General features: G+C 32.4%; 1 protein-coding gene and 1 long non-coding RNA gene across 2 annotated transcripts; one reads left to right on the top strand and one right to left on the bottom strand.

Moving 5' to 3' along the window:
• Positions 1 to 1,531: 1,531 nt before the first annotated feature.
• Positions 1,532 to 2,071, bottom strand: LOC128281534 (uncharacterized). Its single transcript, XR_008271758.1, has 2 exons — positions 2,032 to 2,071; positions 1,532 to 1,905 (listed from the first exon to the last, which is right to left on the bottom strand). It is a non-coding gene; the product is annotated as an uncharacterized LOC128281534 (long non-coding RNA).
• A 6,160-nt stretch (positions 2,072 to 8,231) lies between these two features.
• Positions 8,232 to 10,302, top strand: LOC108458537 (1-aminocyclopropane-1-carboxylate synthase 9-like). Its single transcript, XM_053020625.1, has 4 exons — positions 8,232 to 8,532; positions 8,610 to 8,741; positions 8,823 to 8,983; positions 9,078 to 10,302. Exons 1-4 carry the CDS (start codon positions 8,386 to 8,388, stop codon positions 10,120 to 10,122), a joined length of 1,485 nt encoding a protein of 494 aa, XP_052876585.1. The 5' UTR covers positions 8,232 to 8,385; the 3' UTR covers positions 10,123 to 10,302.
• The last annotated feature ends 9,437 nt before the right edge of the window (positions 10,303 to 19,739 follow it).

Genomic DNA, 19,739 nt, shown 5'->3' with positions numbered 1-19,739 from the left:
TAATTATTTTTAATTAAAATAGTGTCTGATAATAATAATAAAAACTTAATAGTGTGTATGTATATAATCACTGACTGCTCCCCATTACTTGAAAACCTATTGAGAATTTTGCTAATATATGCACAAAATCAATGTTGTATGAAATGAGTCACTTGGTCAAATAAAAGTCAATGTGGGTATAAGTCGGCTGTTATATTGGTTGTTGCATGATTAAAAATACCCAACTTACACGATATGAAAACACATTCACTTTTATTAGCTCTAAACATTTTTTTGGAAGGATGGATCAATTTTGGTCTGATTAAACTGAATTTTCTTTTTAAAATTTGGAATTAATTATGATCAATAAACCAAATAAATAAGATGAATTTAAGTTTCAATCCATTCAATTAAAAGTTTCATAATATAATGAATATTTTTTAGAGGGAAATTTATTAATTCATTCCATGAATAAGATCATATAATTCTAGGGAAAAATAATAAACATCCGTTGTACACCTTGAAGGACAAGCTCCATCAACACAACAAAAGTTTCAATTTCAGCATTAATAGAACATTATGACACGTTTGACAATTGACTCTATCACAACTCAAGCACAACATATCAAGGGTGATTGCAAACACTTAATACAATAAGAAAATCAGCCTTGAATGGTCTTAAGCGGCGGGCATAAATCGACAAAAGAACCGAACATCCACCAAACTAGAGAGGACGACAAAAAAATCATCACTAAAATTAAGCAAGACTACATGCATAAGCAAGAGTAAAAAGAGTACTACAAGAGTCACTGCAGCAAAATTGACTTTTAGAAGCGTTTTTTAAGGTCTTAGCGGCGTTTATATGAAAAAAGCCACTAAAGAACATGACCTTTAGCGGCGCATTTCCTACAAACGGCGCTAAAGATCATGACCTTTAGCGGCGCTTTTCCCACAAACGCTGCTAAAAGTCATGTTCTTTAGTGACGCTTTTACCAAAAACGCCGCTAAAAGCCATAAAATTCAAAAAAAAATTATAAAATATTATAAAGGTCATGAAAAATATAAAAAATTTAAAATTCATTATCAAAATATTGAGAAGAATAATATTCATGATATAAATATAAAAATTTTCTATTAAAATTCATTATCAAATTAAATTTTCTATTAAAATTTTAACTTTAAAACTAAATACAAAAATTAATGAATTTAAATTTAGAATTTAAAATAATAAATTAATAACACAATTAAAATCCAAAAGTTAGAACTCAAGTTATCTTAAATATTAAAATAAAAATAAAATTTAGAATCAAAACTAAAATAAATAATAAAAATTAGATTAAATATAAAGATATCAATAAAATAAGATATTATAATGAAGTCCCTTAAATGAAATAAGGATTTAAATCATAACCATGTAAAATATAAGATTTGAATATCCATTCCCATGTGAAATATCAACATTGATTATTTAAATTGATTAACTAAGTCAAAATTGCAATTCGTGTTTTTCTTCTTTCAACTCAAATAAAAATAAAATGTTGAAACAAAACAATTAAATAAAAAAAATAGAATAATTAGTTGACACGAGATTATTATTAAATATATGCAAATATGCAAGTAGACGATTACAAAATAGGGTGTAGTTTTTGATCAACTAATTAGTTGATCCTACTGCAGGTTCTATCTATAATCTGCTTAACTAACATACAAACATAAGGCACTCTAATACTTTTTTGCACATAAAATATCTAAAAGTCACACCTGAATTCGGATTCAGAGCACATATGGTGTCAACTGCATGTTGATCAATATCATCCTTATTCGCTGCTGCAATGCCTCCCACAAGCATTCGTAGAGGTAGGAGCTAGTCATTATGTGCCTTCTGCAAATTGTTCTTGGACCGCAATCTAGTGTAGTTGGATTTTCCTGTTCCATTTGCCACCAGTCAAAACATAAAAGAGCTATTGCCACACAAAAAGTAATCATCAAAACGATATCCAGAAAAACAATATATAGTTAAATTATGAGAATGCAGAAAATACAAAACGATACCGATGTTCTTAGATCCCACAACATTACTTTCCCATCATAAGATGAAGAAAGTAAATGAAGAGGAGATGTATTGTGCCACTTGCAAGCTGGAATCCAATAACTATGTGACGAGAACTAAAACACAGGTGTCGATGTTCCTTGAAAAGTAGAAAAAAAGTTTCAAGTAAGATGGAGTTTTAGTGGTTTCATGTGCCTGCACATGCAACAAGTAAGAGAAAAAGAAGCGAAAAGAAAAAAATGAAAACAATCTAAGAAATAGTATCCTTTTACCATTTTTTCTCAGATGAACAAAAATGGTACATCCAAAAATGGAACATCCAAATATCAAATTAACAATAATGATTATGACAAAGAGCTCATTCAACTAATTTGATATAATTTAATCAATTAATTCAATAGTCAATTAAAAATATTAACTATTATGGTTAAAATGCTAAAATTTATATTTTAAAATATATAAATTCTAATAATAAAATTCAAATCAGCATTTTCATAGAGTCAACAATACTAACTGATTGAACTAACAGATAACAATTAAATTAAATTATGTCAAATCAAAGTATAAGGATTAAATATTAAATTTTAGCATGATAGAGGAGAAAACTATAATTTGACCATTTTATTGGTTATTTCAATTTAATTTCAATTTATTCAAATAAATTGATTTCAATTTGATTCACTATTTGTAAGTTAGAAAACTATAATCATCTGAACCAAACTAAATTCTATTTTTTATTTTATAACTAATTTCTTTTACAAATATAAAAATAAAAAAATTATTTAAATTAGTAAAAAATTAAAATACTTTATACAAATATATTTTAAAAACTAATTAATCAAATGTATACAAGGTTAACTAGTGCTAAGAAGTGGCATTTACCTCACATATCAAAGATCTTTTAGTCTGCACCATATCATTAAAAATAAGTTCAAATCACAAATGATCAACACAAGCAGCATACTTCTTGATGGCATTTCTATCTACCTAATCCTCATTAATATATAGTTTATATATTTCTTATGCATCATGGTATTTCTTTGTTTTTTTCCATTACTTTATATTGTGTTTTATTACAATCTATGCTAATATGATATGAATGAGACTTAGTTTGCAACAAGAGGACAAGCATGGATGTAGCCAAATCATCTAGCAGATCATAAAATATGGGACTACAGTACAAATTCTATTTAATAGAATTATACCGAAGATGGATATTCTTGAAGAACAAAAAGGCTTCTTAACAATATAAACCAAAAAGAAACTTACCCTGGGCAGTTCCAATCCCCTTTCTTCATTTGAACATTATCCGTAGCAACCCTCTTTGGACCCTCTGCTTTACACTTTAAGCACCTTGTATTTCTAGAAAAGTTCATGAAACTGCACCTGTAACATAAAAAGCAATGAATAGCCAAGGTAGAATAGAGATAGGACAGTTAAGTGTAAAGTCCAAAAGATAGATATAGGCATTCATACATATAGGCATTCACACATAAAATGAAATTCTTAACCAACCTGCAATGTACAAAAAGTAACAGATAGCCATTTGATACTTGATAAGGCTGCTAACAAACTGATACAAAAATTATTAATGACACAAAAAGGAATCACAAGAAAAGAGCATGTGGATAAAATTAACATTACAATTTAAAAAAACGAAAAAAAAAAGAAAAAAAAAAGATTAACTAACATTCTGGTTATCTAGGCTTTCTGTGTATTTGAGTAGTATTTGTAGTTTGTATTTGGTTTCTTAGATCTCGAGTGGTAACTGATAGAGCAGTTGAAAGAAAATAAAAGGGAAATGAACTTGATACAACATTACTGCTGATAAATATGATAAAATTGGAACTATACAAGATATATTTGGCAGCAATGAATTCTGTAACTCAAATTTATTCAAGATCTAAACACACATCTGCCCTTGGATTAAGTTGACCTCATTTCTTTGGCCAAAGGCTATATTTGACTTTAGCAAGATCATATATATATATATGTTTTGAGTTACAGAATTGACCAATTAATGAATAAAAATAGCAGGATCATTATACAACTAAATTAGAGCCAAAATTTTCATGCTATGCCTTCACATTTTTCCAGAGAGAATTTTTATAAGAATTTCTGAACTAAAACTATTTTCTTATTTTCACATATTGCCTCGATCTAGTAACTCTTGACCGACACCTTGGGCTGCTAACCGCAAACCAAAAACAGGTTTGATAATATTTAGATGTTAAAGGTACATTCGGTAATGTGGTGATCAAATTAACACTTCTAAGGCATAGGAAACAAATTCTTAACCAAAAGAACACACCCATGTATTAATAATGGTTTAAAATAAAACAATAACAGAAAAATGATAAAAAGCCTCGGCAAAATAAATATCATTAAGAAATTGATCAATATCATAATGTCTCCGAAGAGAAAGCTCGCATGACTTTTGCATGATAGTCTCGATGAATGCTAGAAAAGACATCCCGCACATAAGAAAAGTCATCGGGGAAAGAAGTCTTTGAGAAGCGACAAATTGATTGAAAGAACATTAAAATATATGTATGTATATGAGCATAAAATTTCCTTTTCTAATTGCCCTAATTAACCTAGTTTCGTGAAAAACAACAATGAGATGGACTACTTTGCATCAAAATGGACCTTCTATTAATATATACACATATGGTAATTGGACATACAAACAACCTGAGATTAATACAACAGTCAACACATACCCTCACAGTCTGAACTAATGATAAATGAGTGATAGTGGAATTCCTACCACAAGTGCATTAGAAAGTTCAGAACAAACTAACTTTGTCTTTGCCAAACCAACAGAACAACCTATAATAATCAAGAAATAGTTTTCATTCAATAACAGAGGCAACTAACAAAATTTTGCCTACATCAGAACAAAACCACCCAAAAGATTTACCTGGAGAATGAGATGAGAAAAGTTACGGACATGGGCAATTCCTCTAGGCTGAAGTAATAGAATCTGTTCAAACACATGAAATTCAAACCTTCCGAGAATATTTACTACTCGATGAATGATGAATAAAAATCCAAAATGATTAAAAAAACACAACAACTTCTATTTGATTATTGCTTGTACTCTGAATTATTCGAAATGGGATGAGAGTCTGATAGGGACATGTGTTTGATACAAGTATGCTCGATTTTTTAAGAGTGGTTTCATATATTTGAAGGACCATATAATATACGTCGAGCATAGTTGTCCAACAAATACTTTCAAGAAAATGAAAAATCCAGGTAGCAAGGCTTTAACTACTTAATTTTTGACTCATTGCTTCCAAAAGTGAAAATAGCAAGCGTAAAGTAACTAATAAGTTAATGACAAAATGCAAGGTTTTTACCTTCAAAATGACAGGACTAAGGTTTTTACAATTTCACTAATTGTTCTTTATATATTAAAAGAAAAAGAAACAAAAAAAAATGTTAATCTTGCATTCTTTACCATATTCTTACTTCATATCAACATTTACTGAGACAAAGCCTAAACAAATCAAGCATCTTCGACATCAATTACAAATAAAAGAAAAATAAGATCGATCAAAATTCAAATAAAAATCAACTATAAGCATGAATTACTCGAATATTTACCTCTTCTCCAACATTGACAGAAACTCTAGATGATGAAATACCTGGCCGAATCGCTTTCCCTAATACCTGAAAAAAATTGAATTTTTTTTTTTTAAAATAGAAGGGCTTTACTTAAACGAAGTACTATTTAAAAAAAACTTAGGGATTTTGGAGGAAATTTAGGGATTAAGGGAAATGTAGAGAATTGGGGAAATCTATTTTGGGGTTTTGCTGGGAATGGCTAAGTGTTTGGGAAATCTGTTTTGGGATTTTGGGAGAAATGGCTAAGTGTCGGGCATGACACAAGAAGATAAAATTTAAGAAAGGAAAACAACGCTGTTTTTATTAAACTGTAGTGTTTTTTGCGGTGTTTTTTAAAAAAAGTCTCTAATGCCCTATTTTTTTGTGGCGTTTTTTTAAAAAACGCCACTAATGTCTTAGTTTTCATATTTATTTTTATTTGTTATAATTTGGTAGCCACAATAATTAACTTATGATAGTCAATATTTAATAATATATATAAATTTTATCTATTATCTCCTAAATAATTTAAACAATAATCATAATTTTAATATATTAAGATTAATATTATCTCTTTTACAATTAGATAAGAAATCATTTAATATATAAATTAAATAATACTAATTAATCTAAACCCTAAACTTCTAACCCTTATCCTTAAATCTTAAACCTAAACCACGAACCCATATCCCATTAACCCTTAAACCCTAAACCCTTAACACCTAACCCCTAAACCTTAAACCCCAACACATAATCCCTAAACCATAATCCATAAACCTTAAAATATTAACTCATAAACCATAAACCCCTAACCCCTGTCCCCTTAATGCCTAGCCCTTATGCCCTTAACACTTAACCCCTAACCCCTAACCATTAACCCCAACCCATAAACCACCCTTAAACCATAATCCTTAGACCCATAATCCATAAACCTTAAAATAGTAACTCATAAACATTAAACCTTTAACCATATACCGTAAACCCTAAACTATAATGATAATTAATTCAATATTTTAAAATTAATACTATCTCTTTTACAAGTATATAAGAAAATATTTAACATATAAATTAAAAAACAATTAATCATATACCAAAAATCTTTAAAATTAATTTAAATAATAGTATTTTAATTTTTTCATTTTTTGTGGCGTTTTTCAAAAAAGCCGCTAAAGATTGAGCATTAGTGGCTTTTTTCAAAAAGCGCCGCTAAAGGTGTACTTATAGCGCCGTTTCTTAAAAAAGCGCCGCTAAGCCACTAAAATTTTGCAAAACTCTTTTACGGCATTTTTCAAAAAAAGCCAACGCCGCTAAAGGTGTACATATAGCGGCGTTTTTAAAAAGCGCCGCTAAAGGCACTAAAGGCTCAATACAAAACGACGGCGTTGTGTTAAATATTTTGCGGCGTTCAAAGATCAAGCATTTTCTAAAAAGCGCCGCTAATACTCAATCTTTAGCGGCGTTTGAATGAAAAACGCCGCTAAAAATGCTGCTAAAAACCTATTTTGCTGTAGTGAATAGACAAAAACTTTTAAAAGTGAAACTTATTAAACTATGAAAAATATAAAACTTAATAACACGAGTCCAAACCGACTCATGAAATAATTTATTATTTTGAAATACTCTCAAAACAGAAACAGATTAAGAAATCAACGAAGAGTTACCCAATTTTTTTTTTAAAAAAAGTCGGTAGCGTGTTAATGATGATAGACACCGTCATTTGTTCATCATAACTTGTGAAATACTTAAAAAATAAATTTGTAAACTGAAAAGAGAGAAGATACTTGGAGTGAATGAGAAAAAAAAAATAAAAAGAGAGTTGATAGACAAGAGAAAAAGGTGGGTGGTAACTAGGCTCAAGTATAACACCGCCACTAAACAAAAGAAAAAATTGTAGGGTATTGAAAAAGTTCATAATGAATATTTTTTAATTTAATTATAATAGTATATCTATTATTTTAAAATAATAAAATGTAATATTTAAAATAGTCGTAACTCAATCTGAAAATTTCAAAGCGAGGGGTAGATCAAGGACATCTTGAACAAGAGGGTTGGATTGGTTAAGAGAAAGGGCCTATACCCTCCAACTTACCGTAGACTTTGATGTGGGTGGAGTCGTGTAGCCCATGCTTTTGCCTTTTTCCTCCATAGGACAAACAAATAATTTTGATAAGAAGAGAAATTGTGTTTAATTTTTGGGATTTCTGTAACCTTTTCATATCTCATTTGTATAACAAGAAATGTAGATGAAAATGGATATGTGTGGTAGAAACAATTATTTTTCTCTTTATATTCAATATATTTATTATATAAAAATAAAAGCTAATGGGTGCAGGCGGACGCTTCTGTTCCCTTAATTCCTTATTAGACTTTTTACAATATTTTATAAAAAATAGTAAAAGATTATCTTCTAAAATTTTATAATATAATTATCTTTTATTGTTATGCCCAAAATAAAATAATTAGCTTATCTGCTGTTTGGTAAATACATAAAAAACCTGTCATTTATTAGTTCTCTGTTTCTATCCTAAATAAAGCTCCAATCAGTATAGTCAAAAGCGGCCCTAATTTAAAACTTTGGTGCCTTATGCAATGTATATATATCTCCATTTGCAGCAGACCTCACCATTACTTACATTTCTTCCCTCTCTTTCTCTATTTTTTTTCTTTTGGCTACGATTGATCTAAACAGGAGCTTATATTAGAGCTTTTTAAGTCCTTTTTTCTATAGCTCAAAGAGGCCAAAAATGGGGTTATTGTCAAGAAAAGCCACTTGTAACACTCATGGGCAAGATTCTTCTTACTTTCTAGGATGGCAGGAATATAAGAAAAACCCCTACAATGAAGTCAACAACCCTAATGGTATTATCCAGATGGGTCTTGCAGAAAATCAGGTAACGAGATTTTCTTTTTCTTTTCTTTTTTGAAACTGAGTTTGATATCTCAAATCTTAATGCATTCTTTTTTGTAGCTCTGCTTGGATCTTCTTGAACCATGGCTGATGAAAAACCCAGATGCACTGGGTTTGAAGAGAGATGGGATATCCATATTCAAAGAGCTTGCTCTTTTCCAAGATTATAATGGCTTCCCTGCATTCAAAAGGGTAAGCTTAGCTAATTAAAAAAAATATCCCATAAACATATTAGAAGATAATATTTGGGTTATTGATGATTTTGATGAACAGGCATTGGTTGATTTCATGGGTGAAATCCGAGGAAACAAAGTAAGTTTTGACCCAAATCATGTAGTTCTCACTGCTGGTGCAACCTCCGCCAATGAAACTCTTATGTTTTGTCTCGCTGATCAAGGCGACGCTTTTCTTCTTCCTACGCCATATTACCCAGGGTATATCTTTTGCTTTCTTTATACCTTATTTTATGCATGCATGAAAACATACGTAATTCACTCATACATTCATCATTTTCTCCCCCCTTAATAGTTTTGATAGAGATCTGAGGTGGCGAACTGGGGTTGAAATAGTACCCATACATTGTACCAGTTCTAATGGCTTCAAAGTCACTTTACCCGCCATCGAACAAGCTCATCGACAAGCTCAAAAAAGGAAGCTGAGAGTGAAAGGGGTTTTAATCACCAACCCTTCTAACCCACTGGGGACGACAATGGCGAGAGACGAATTGGATTTACTCATCAACTTCATTGAAGACAAACAAATTCATTTAATCAGCGACGAAATTTACGCCGGCACTGTTTTCACCTCTCCATCCTTCGTAAGTGTAATGGAAGTTTTAAAAGATCGAAATCTCGATCAAACTCAAGTCTGGGAAAGAGTTCATATTGTATACAGTCTTTCTAAAGATTTAGGTCTTCCTGGTTTTCGAGTTGGTGCTATTTACTCCAACGATCCCGTCGTTGTCTCCGCCGCCATTAAAATGTCCAGTTTCGGCCTTGTTTCTTCTCAAACACAGTATCTACTCTCTGCCATGTTATTCGACAAGAAGTTCACGAAAGAATACATGTCCGAGAACCACAAGAGGCTTCAAAAGCAACAAAAGGACCTGGTTTCAGGCCTGGAAAAAGCCGGCATTAGGTGTTTAGACAGCAATGCCGGGCTGTTCTGTTGGGTCGACATGAGACACCTTTTGAAGTCCAACACGTTCGAAGCCGAAATGGAGCTGTGGCAGAAAATTGTTTACCATGTTAAAATAAACATTTCGCCTGGTTCTTCATGTCATTGCATTGAACCAGGTTGGTTTCGAGTTTGCTTTGCTAACATGTTGGAAAGCACCCTGAAACTCGCCATCCAACGGTTGAAATCCTTCGTTAGTTCCATCGCCATGAAGTCCCAAAGCCACCAAGAGTTGAAAAGCTTAAGACGAAAAGCCCGCAACAATTGGGTTTCTCGGCTTTCCTTACAATCTTTCTATGATCGGGAACAAGACACTACAACAGAAGTTAGCTTTAGCTACCGACCACATTTCATGTCCTTGTCTAATATTGCAGCCACATTAGATGCGGCTGCCTAAAATAAGAATATTCGTAACATTTTTAAATGTTGTTAAATTTAATTGAAACCATAAAAATTCTCCTTGTGAATAAAAAATTATACATTGTCAATAAAACAAATTATTGTTAAATGGTATAATTTTACCAATTTATGTATTTGAATTTTTGATGTAATCATTCGAAGATAAATTTATTCCAATTTCATTTATTATAAACATTGACGTAATTTACGCTCAATTGTTGATATTAAAATATTATTAAGCTGAGAATATCAGACAGTACGAAAATATGGAACTAGACTCCATACAAAATAGAATATGTGCAATTATTAAGAATTTAGAATAAAATCATCATAAAAATATCGATTTTTTTAATACGAAATAAAAATAGCTTAAATACAATTATGGCGTGATAAAATATATAAATGCATTAAATTATTGTTAAATGAATTTCATTTCTTAAGATGTCTAATTTCTCTATTTAAATTAATTCAATAGGGTTAAGTGTTTAAATCAGCCATATCTATTATTTGTAAATTAGATTAACTTCAATTAATATATTGTTTTAGCAAACTGAACATTTTTTCTTTTAGATATCTAAGCTTATCTGGTTAGTCAATGAAAGAGTCATGCGTTCACATTTTGGCTAGCATATATATAATTTTAAATTTTAAATGGTTAAGTTCAATTATAAACTTTTTAAAAATATTTTAAAATTTTTAAAGTGGATTGAGAACTAGCATTGCACCGCCCTTGATAGAATAAAATTAAATTACTTTTATATATTTTCATAATTTTTATATTATTTTATTTTTTATTTGGATATTCATATCTTATTCACCTATATATATTTTTGGTGAAATAAATAATTACTAGTATGAATTACACAAAAATATTCTCAAGAGGAACAAAACCCTTTATCTTATCAAAATCAATAAAAATAAAAGCTAAACTCTCTATAGGGGGAGAATCAAAAACTTGTAACTCCTCTTTCTTGACCAAAGCCAACTTAGCTAAGTAGTCTGCAACCTGATTTTGCTCTCTAGGGATGTATTGCCATTGACCTTATTGGGACAAAATGCTCTATATCCTTTTGATCAAAGCTGAGTTTGAAGAAATAGAAAAACCTCATTGTATGGCTTTCACAACTTCTAAGCTATCAGATTGAATTAACACCTTATCGTAACCTCCATGTTGAATGAGTTTAAGCCCCTCTAGAATTCCTCAATTGCATAAAAAACTGAACATTTCTCTAAATATCTATTATATCCAAAAACTCAATCTCTAGTCTCATCCAGCACTATTCCCTAACAGTTGCATTATCAGAATGTAACTGAACAACACCGTCTGTATTCAACAAAAGCCATTTCTCACTTGCTGACTCTCCAGTGTAAGTCTCACAGCAGCCATTCGGATCAGCATTGATGTAAAAAAAAAAAACTCTGTTTGGCCCAGCTGCTCGAAACTTTAACTATTTCCTCCGGACTGCAGGATCTTCCTTGAAATATAAAAAGGTTACAGTTCTTCCATAAACGCCAAGCAAGTATGCCAAAGAGGCACGACCAGTTGGCTCTTCCCTCGTGTATCTTGGTAGTGTCCTGCACATTACAATAGATCTAATCATGTAAACTATTTGAAAAAAAAAGTTCGTTCGATGACTTACCTGGATGACCTGACTCCAGATTACCTTAATGCTTGTGTAGCCTCTAAGAATTTGTAAAATATCTTCTGGAGCATGACCGTAAAAAGGACAAGAGGAATCAACTACTAATCCCCGCATAACTCCTTCAATATTTCTAAGAAGTCTTTGTTTCAAAATCGTCCATAAGAAAAAATGAACCCTTTGAGGACCTGGCAACTTCCCTACTCTCCAAGATTTTTCTGTCAAAATCTTATACGCACTTTTGATAGAGAAAACCCCTGTCGAGGTATGGCACCAACTCTATCGTTCCCCTCAGAAGGATATAGAGGAGGGATACCCATAATATGTTGTACCGCAACATCCGACAACCAGATTTTGAATAGATCTAGGTTCGACAAACCTTTCTCATTCACCATTTCATTGAGTAGACAATCAAAATCAATATTGACATTGGCGGGTATAAGTTGAATCAAAGGTCCTACCCTCGGAACCCAATTATCCGTCTAGCATCTAAATCTGTCACCATTTCCCATAGACCAAATTAGATTTTCTTGTAATAATGGCCAAAACTTTGAGAGCTATTTCCAAAGAAATGAGCTTGTAGTTCATGCAATACAATCTGAAAAATTATCATTTAACCGATACTTCGACCTGATTACTTGGGCCTATAAAGTCTCCTTATCTGAAACTATATTAAACCCAATCTTTAGCAAGAACGATATATTTTGGCCTTGAATTTTTCTAATCCTAAGACCACCACACTCTTTGGGTTAACAGAAAAAATCCTACCCAACTAAAGACATCTTCTTTTTGCCCTCAAAGGAACCCCAAATGAATATTTTCACCAAACTCTCGATCTCGTCATAGATTGATCTATGAATCAGCATGGACCACATGAAGTAGCTAAGAATGGACATAAGGACTGACTGTGCTAAAGTCACCCATCCGACAATAGATAGTTGTCCAACATCCCAACTCTACAACTTTCGACGCACTTTCTCAATCACAAAATGAATGGTACTATTCGTGACTCTATTATGAAAAATAGGAACTCCTAGGTAATGCCCAAGATTTTGCACTCTTTGGAATCCATGTGTGGAATTAATCAAGTAAGCCATAGACTCCTCCACCCCTATAGAGAAAAAGATGTTTATTTTTCTAGCATTAATCTTATGGCCAGAAACTTCACAGAAATCCCCCAACATCTTATTGAGTATCCTACCATGCTCCAAATTTGCTTTGCTGAAAATGACTAAATCAATCGCAAAGAATAGGTTGGAGAGGGCCGGTCACGAACGTGACAAACGGATGGGGGTCCACATACCATTAGAGATAGCTGATTTAAAAGAATGACTGAGCCATTCCAAACAAAGCACAAAGAGATAAGGAGAAAGCAAGCAACCCTGACGAATACCCCTAGCAGGCCTAAATTTAGACAACGAAACTCCATTCCATAAAATTTGCATCGTGGAGTTAGAGATAGCAGACATAATCACATTTCTAAGATAGTCTAAGATACCTGTTGCCTGGAGAGAGCTTTAATGAAGTCCCACCTGACACGATCATAGGCTTTCTCCAATTCGATCTTGATCGCCATCCATTTCCTCTTGTTGTTACTCCGTATAGAATGAACCATCTCTTACGCAATGATAATATTATTTGTGATGTTCCTTCCTGCAATGAATCCAACTTGTTCTTATGCAATAATTTTAGGAAAAACACATTTGTAACAGTTAGCTATTACCTTCATGATCAGTTTATAGAGGACAGAACAAAGATTTATAGGGCGAAATTGAGTAAAAATTTTCAAGTTAGAGACTTTAGGTATGAGGACAATCAAAGTATTATTCAAATCATAATCAATGTTCCCCCCATTAAAAATCACTTTCACCCAAGTACAGACAGCCCCTCCAACCTTGGTCCATTACTTTTGAAAGAAAAAAGCGTGATAACCATCACTGCCCAATGCTTTAAGTGGAGCCATGTCAAAAAGAGCAATCTTAATCTCATCATTCGTGACAGATTTTCCCAAAATATCCACATCAACAGAGACCAATAGTGGGAATCTACTAGCAGGAAAACTCCCCATAGGCCCAAGGACCTCCCCATACAAATTTTGAAAAAAATTGTTTGCCTCTAACTCAATAATCTTTGGATCATAAATCCAATCACCACTAAAGTTACAAATAACAGTAATACGACTTGATTTTTTTTATAGTGTACGTGCATGAAAAAAATTTGTGTTACGATCACCCATCTTTAGCTAATCGCATCTCAACTTTTGTTTCCAAATGAGTTCTTCATGATAAAGCACATTTTTCAGCTCCTGTCTAATACTCAATTCGGTTTGAGCTAACTTATTTGAACCATAAGAATCCATGTGCCACTGAATATCCTCTAATTTATTTATCAAATTTTTTTTATGGGCGATGATGTGACTATAAATCAATTTGTTCTAATCCTTAAGTCTAAAAGTAAACTTGGTCAAAGCATCAGACATATTCCCACTAAATTTCCAATTAACACCCACAAAATTCTCAAAATCGGGATGTTCAACCAACCTAGCCAAAAACTGAAAATGCCTTCCTTTAAGTAAGTTTAACTTTGGATTAACAGATAAGAGAAGAGGTCTATAATCCAACTTAATCTTCGGAAGATAAGTAACCAAACAAATCAAAAATTTACGTACCCAATTAACATTACCCAACGTATGATCCAACCTCTCAAAAAGACCTCATCTGTGCCAGGTAAAAGAAGGGCCTCTGAAACCTAAATCTTGTAGCTTAGTCATGTCTACAAAATCATCGAACTAAGGATACCTTCTCCTACTAGAATTACCCCCCAATTCTTCGTTAGGAAATAAAATAGCATTGAAATCTCCAATCGCAACCCAAGGAATGGGTCCTAACGGAGTCGTTATACTCAAATCCTTCCAAAGATCTTTCTATTTCTGCAGATTAGAACTCCCATATACGAAAGAGACAAGAACCGGTAGAGTAAAAGAAACAGACCATATGTGAGTCAAGATGAACTAAGGATGACTATGAACCACCTCAAGCTGAATGGAAGCTTTCCATCCCAACCAAATACCCCCTAGGTATCCAATCTCTTCAAGTTGATGAGAGCACTGAAAACCCAGCTTTGCTATACTGGTATCAGCTTTTACTCAACTAACTATCGGTTCTAATAAGCTAACAATATTTGGCTTATAATCCATGTTATATTCACGAAAAATTCTTGGAAACTTAACGTTAGCGCACCCGTGACAATTCCATGAAAAAAATCACAAAATTCATAAATAAAATTAAAAAATAAAATGGACAAACCCTTATTTTCGATGGGAAGAACTTTAATTCATATTCGAAGCTGCTACTCCTTGTGGTCTTTTTTCTGATTCAATCACCACTTGAGAAGACAGGAGATTTGCTACCACCTCCATAGACTCAGTTAAAGGAACTCGGGAATTGCTAGTGGATTTAAATTGACTTCCCATTCTTTTTAAAATATTACTAATTTTCTAACCACCATGAGAAATATTAAAATTACCCATTATTTTCTTATCATTGGCACTTGAAGAAAACCCATCTTTGGAAACTGTATCACGCCTAGCGGTAGAATTATGCAATTTTTGGTGAACATCACCCCTAAAAGTCATGGCAGACTGCTTACTGAGGTCTAGGACGCCGTCAACCAACTAGACTTTCTCTCCTTCCGATCTTTCAAAAGCTAGGTTGACTCTTGTTTTAACTCCAACAATTTTTCCATAGGGTTTAAGGACCTACTTTTCCAATAGAGTCGCACTTGCACCAGAAGGAGAAAAGGGTACAGTATTTACTTTATTAAGACACGGGGTGAAGAAACTGACCAATAAATTTATTAATTTCTGGTCCAACAGACTGTGTATTGCTATTAGAGCCCATTGTGATCAAATCTGCTCCAAATAAACTCAAAGTACTCTGGCCCAACACATCCCCAATCATTTTTTTTAATTGTAGGGCCTTCTAATTTTTCCTTCCATCAAAATCCATTATCAGTGCTTCTGCCCTAATTTCATGAGTTTGGCCCACATTAATTAAAACCTTCCCTGTAACAGCCCGTTTTTAAGATTAACCGGAACAGTAGTTTCGGGGCCACTAAATCCGACGAGTAGGTTTGTAAATATTATATTTAATTTTTACGAGTTAATTGTGATTTTAAAAAAAAAATGTTTTTGATATTGTGATATTTGTTTTATAAGTGATTTATTAAGTTCAAGTGGTATGACCTTAAGGTCAAGTGGGTTTAGGAAATGAGGTATCGGGACCTCATTTCTATAAACCGAGTCATAAATATTTTTATAAATATTTACGGAGTGGCAAAAAGATGGTATTAAAGTTTCGTTGAAAAATTTTATCATTTCGATAGTTAATTAAGTAAAAAGGACTAAATCACGTAAAATGTAAAAGTTGCATTCTAATTGTTTAAGTGTTTATTTTTCATGTTTTACTAAAGTAGAAGTCCCTATTTATCAATTAAACCATTACTTTATGATAGTGGAGATTAGTGGTTTGGCATATATGAAATTATGTATTATAAAGGACAAAAAGGTAAATGGAATATTAAAATGTATTAAATAAAAATAAAACATAAAATGGCCATGCAAATTTTATTTTGGCCGAATATGGAGGAGAAAAAGAAAGCCATTGAAGCTTCCTTATTTTCGGCACTTGCACGAAGTGATTTAGGTATGTTTTGTGTTCGGTTTTTGATAATTTTTATGTTTTTAAGATCGTTGCTTCGTATTCTAGCTAGCCTGTATCTCTGATTTCAAAACTGTTAAAGTATTTGAATGTTGCCATTGTTGAATGCATGAGTATTTTGATATTTGATGATGGAAAATAAATTATTGTTGTTGGATATACATGTTTTGTAAAGTGAATTTTGGTAAAAATGTCAATTTTGGATTAAATTGTGAATTATTGAAATTATATGGTTGAAAGTGAATAAATGAAAATATGGGCTGTTATGAAGTTGTAGTAAATTTGGCTTGGCATGGGTTTGGCCAAAAATTGAATGAATTTAATTTTTCGAGCTTAGGGACTAAATTGTAAAGAAGTTGAAATATCAGGGGCAAAAATATAATTTTGCCATAAAATAATTTTTGGGCTGTTTTAATACCATGAATATTCGGTTAAGCTTAATTATGGTTAAAAATGGTTAATTTGCATTTTTTGAGCTCATGGACTAAATTGAATAAAAGTGAAACTTTAGGGGTGAAATAGTAATTTTACCAAAATATGAAATTGAGTTAAAATGAATAGAATATGAATTGTAATAGTTGAATTTGATTGATTTAGATCAAGTTAAGCCTCGTACGAGTCTATATCGAGGGAAAAACGAAGTATCGGATTCGTCGATCTAATTTGTCGTTACCGCGAATGATGTAAGTTCGTATGCAATAAGTATTGTTAAATTTATGTTTCTAATGCTTTAATATCACATAAATTGTATATACGTGAATATTTTAATGTATGATGACATATCGACAAAATGTGGCACTTAGTGTGCGGGGCAATCAAATATGGTACTCAGTGTACGAAATATTGAGAATGGCACTTAGTGTGCGAGATATTGAGAATGACACTTAGTGTGCAAAATATCAAATGATTCAAAGGGCAATTATAAATTGTAATTGAATGATTAAATAGAGCAAAGTGAACAGATATACATGCTATATTATATGAATTGTTTATGAGACGACTTTATAATTGTGATATTCGGGATTTGAGCCTAGCAAGCTTTAAGCTGGTGAATAATATTATTGGGCTTCGAGCCTAGCAGGCTATAATGCCGGTGAAATGATATCGGGCTTCAAGCCTAGCAGGCGAAATGCCGGTGAATGAGTTCAGACTTAAAGTCTAGCAGGCTTCGTCTTGGGTGATGAATTCGGGTTTAAAACCTAGCGAGGCTAAATCTTTGGTGATTTGATAAAAGTCTAAGACTATGAGACCTTGTGTTAAATCGGCAATTGAATTCGTTCAATACATTAAGTTGGCCAGGTATATGATATATACTTATGCATGTTAGATCGATTGGAATTGAATCATGAATGTGAAATGAGAAGCATAGATGAAAATGCCTATGTCATATATGTGAGTAAGGGTAAAACCATCTTAAATTATTGATAAGGGTGGGCTATGTGCGGAACCATCTTATAATTGCTAATTTGAACGGTTGTGTGCGAATCATTGAGCATAATGTATTGCATTGAGATTATGCTTAAGTGAAATTATAGAATTGTGATGAAATTGATTGGTGATATACATGTTTAAATAATGTGAATGCAAAGAATGGGTGAAAGAGTAAATTTGTAATAAATCTGTTTGGGACAGCAGCAGTAATGTGATTTTGGAAAATCACCATAAATTGTGGGAGTTGAGTTAGAAGCTGAATAAATTATGTAATTAAATCTTAGTGAGTCTATTTTCTTATAAAAGAAACCGTGTAAGCAAAAGAATTGCTGATAATGAGATATTTGAAGTGGCGTGGGATAGAGTCAAATGACTTTGGGGTCCCTTGTTCTGTTTTTAGAAAATCATTATAATTTTTAAAAAAATGTTTATAAGATAAAATTTATATGCTTAGACTCCTTAATTAGTCTAGTTTCAAATGAAATCAATGAGAATATATTTTGGATTCTGTACAATGAGAAATTTGATTCGTAGTGAAGAGTGGTCAGATTAGTCAAACAGTGAAATAAGGGAAAATTTAAGAAAAATCTGGTATTGATTGGCCAAACCAAAAATTATGAAAATTTTATGGATGGAAGATATATGAGTCTATTTTCATGTAAAAGTAATGGCAATTGATTTGGAGTTTCGTAGCTCCATTTATAAATAATTTAGTGACTGCTGCTCAGGAAGACAACTTGTAGTGAATTTGTGATTATGTTGTAAACATTGATAAAACTTGTTAATGAGTTGCTTATTATTTTCTTATGAACTTACTAAGCATAAAGCTTACTCCCCTTTTCTTTCCCATATTTCCTAGGGTTGCCAGGTTAGCTCGGTTGGAGGCTATCAGAGATATTATCACACTGTCGAGTTAACGCTATTGGTGTAAGTAAATCCTAGTGTTTCGAGTCTATGGCATGTATAGGGTTTTAATGTTGAGTATGTGATATTATGATTTAGCCAAAGATGTTGGCTTGTATTGATAAAGTGTTGTAGCCATGTGAATTGGCCTATGTTGGCTAATAATGTTATGGGCCTAAATGTTTATTCATATATATGTATGATACTATATCTTGTGATGTGGCTTATAGTATGTATGCCTAGAGATTAAAATGAGATTCATTGATGAGTTAGTAACTGATGCAAGATTTGGTGATTGGTAAATAGTTAATAATGCCTCATGAATGGTTTGTGGAAATGATTATGTATGCTTAGTGATGGGCATGAGGTTTGTGATGTAATGATAGTTATGACTAGTATGTGGTAATGATGTGGGCAAATTCTATAATATTTATTGCATAAGAAAATGACTTGAGCATAACATGTTTGTAGATGTTTAAGAGCTCATTTATGCCATGTTGTATGTTATTGGATAAGTATGTATCTATGCATGTGGTGTGAGAGTGACAAAAGGCTTGGTAAATAGCCTATTTACGCCACTGACTGAGCATCTGCGTGTGAAGCCTTAATGTAAGAGATTTTTCTAAGTTTTTCATGAGTTCTTGGTTGGGTCCTAAACCACCCCGGATGTATGTTTTGGGCGTCGTAAGCCCGTCTATGGGACAGATTGCATGTGAAAAGAAAATTTTTTAAATTGATCAAAATTTTACGGCCCGATTTTTGTGTGATTGATTGAGTTTTTAATTATTTGAGATTTCATGGCCCTGTTTAGTATGGATGTGTTAGTAAAAGTCAGGTAGCACCTTGAACCCTGTCCCGGTGTCGGATACAGGCGAGGGGTGTTACATTTAGTGGTATCAGAGCTATGGTTTAGTCAATTCTCG

The sequence above is a fragment of the Gossypium arboreum genome, chromosome 10 (genome assembly GCF_025698485.1).
Source record: "Gossypium arboreum isolate Shixiya-1 chromosome 10, ASM2569848v2, whole genome shotgun sequence".
Taxonomy (NCBI): Eukaryota; Viridiplantae; Streptophyta; class Magnoliopsida; order Malvales; family Malvaceae; genus Gossypium; species Gossypium arboreum.
This window is presented reverse-complemented; position numbering and strand designations above follow the sequence as displayed.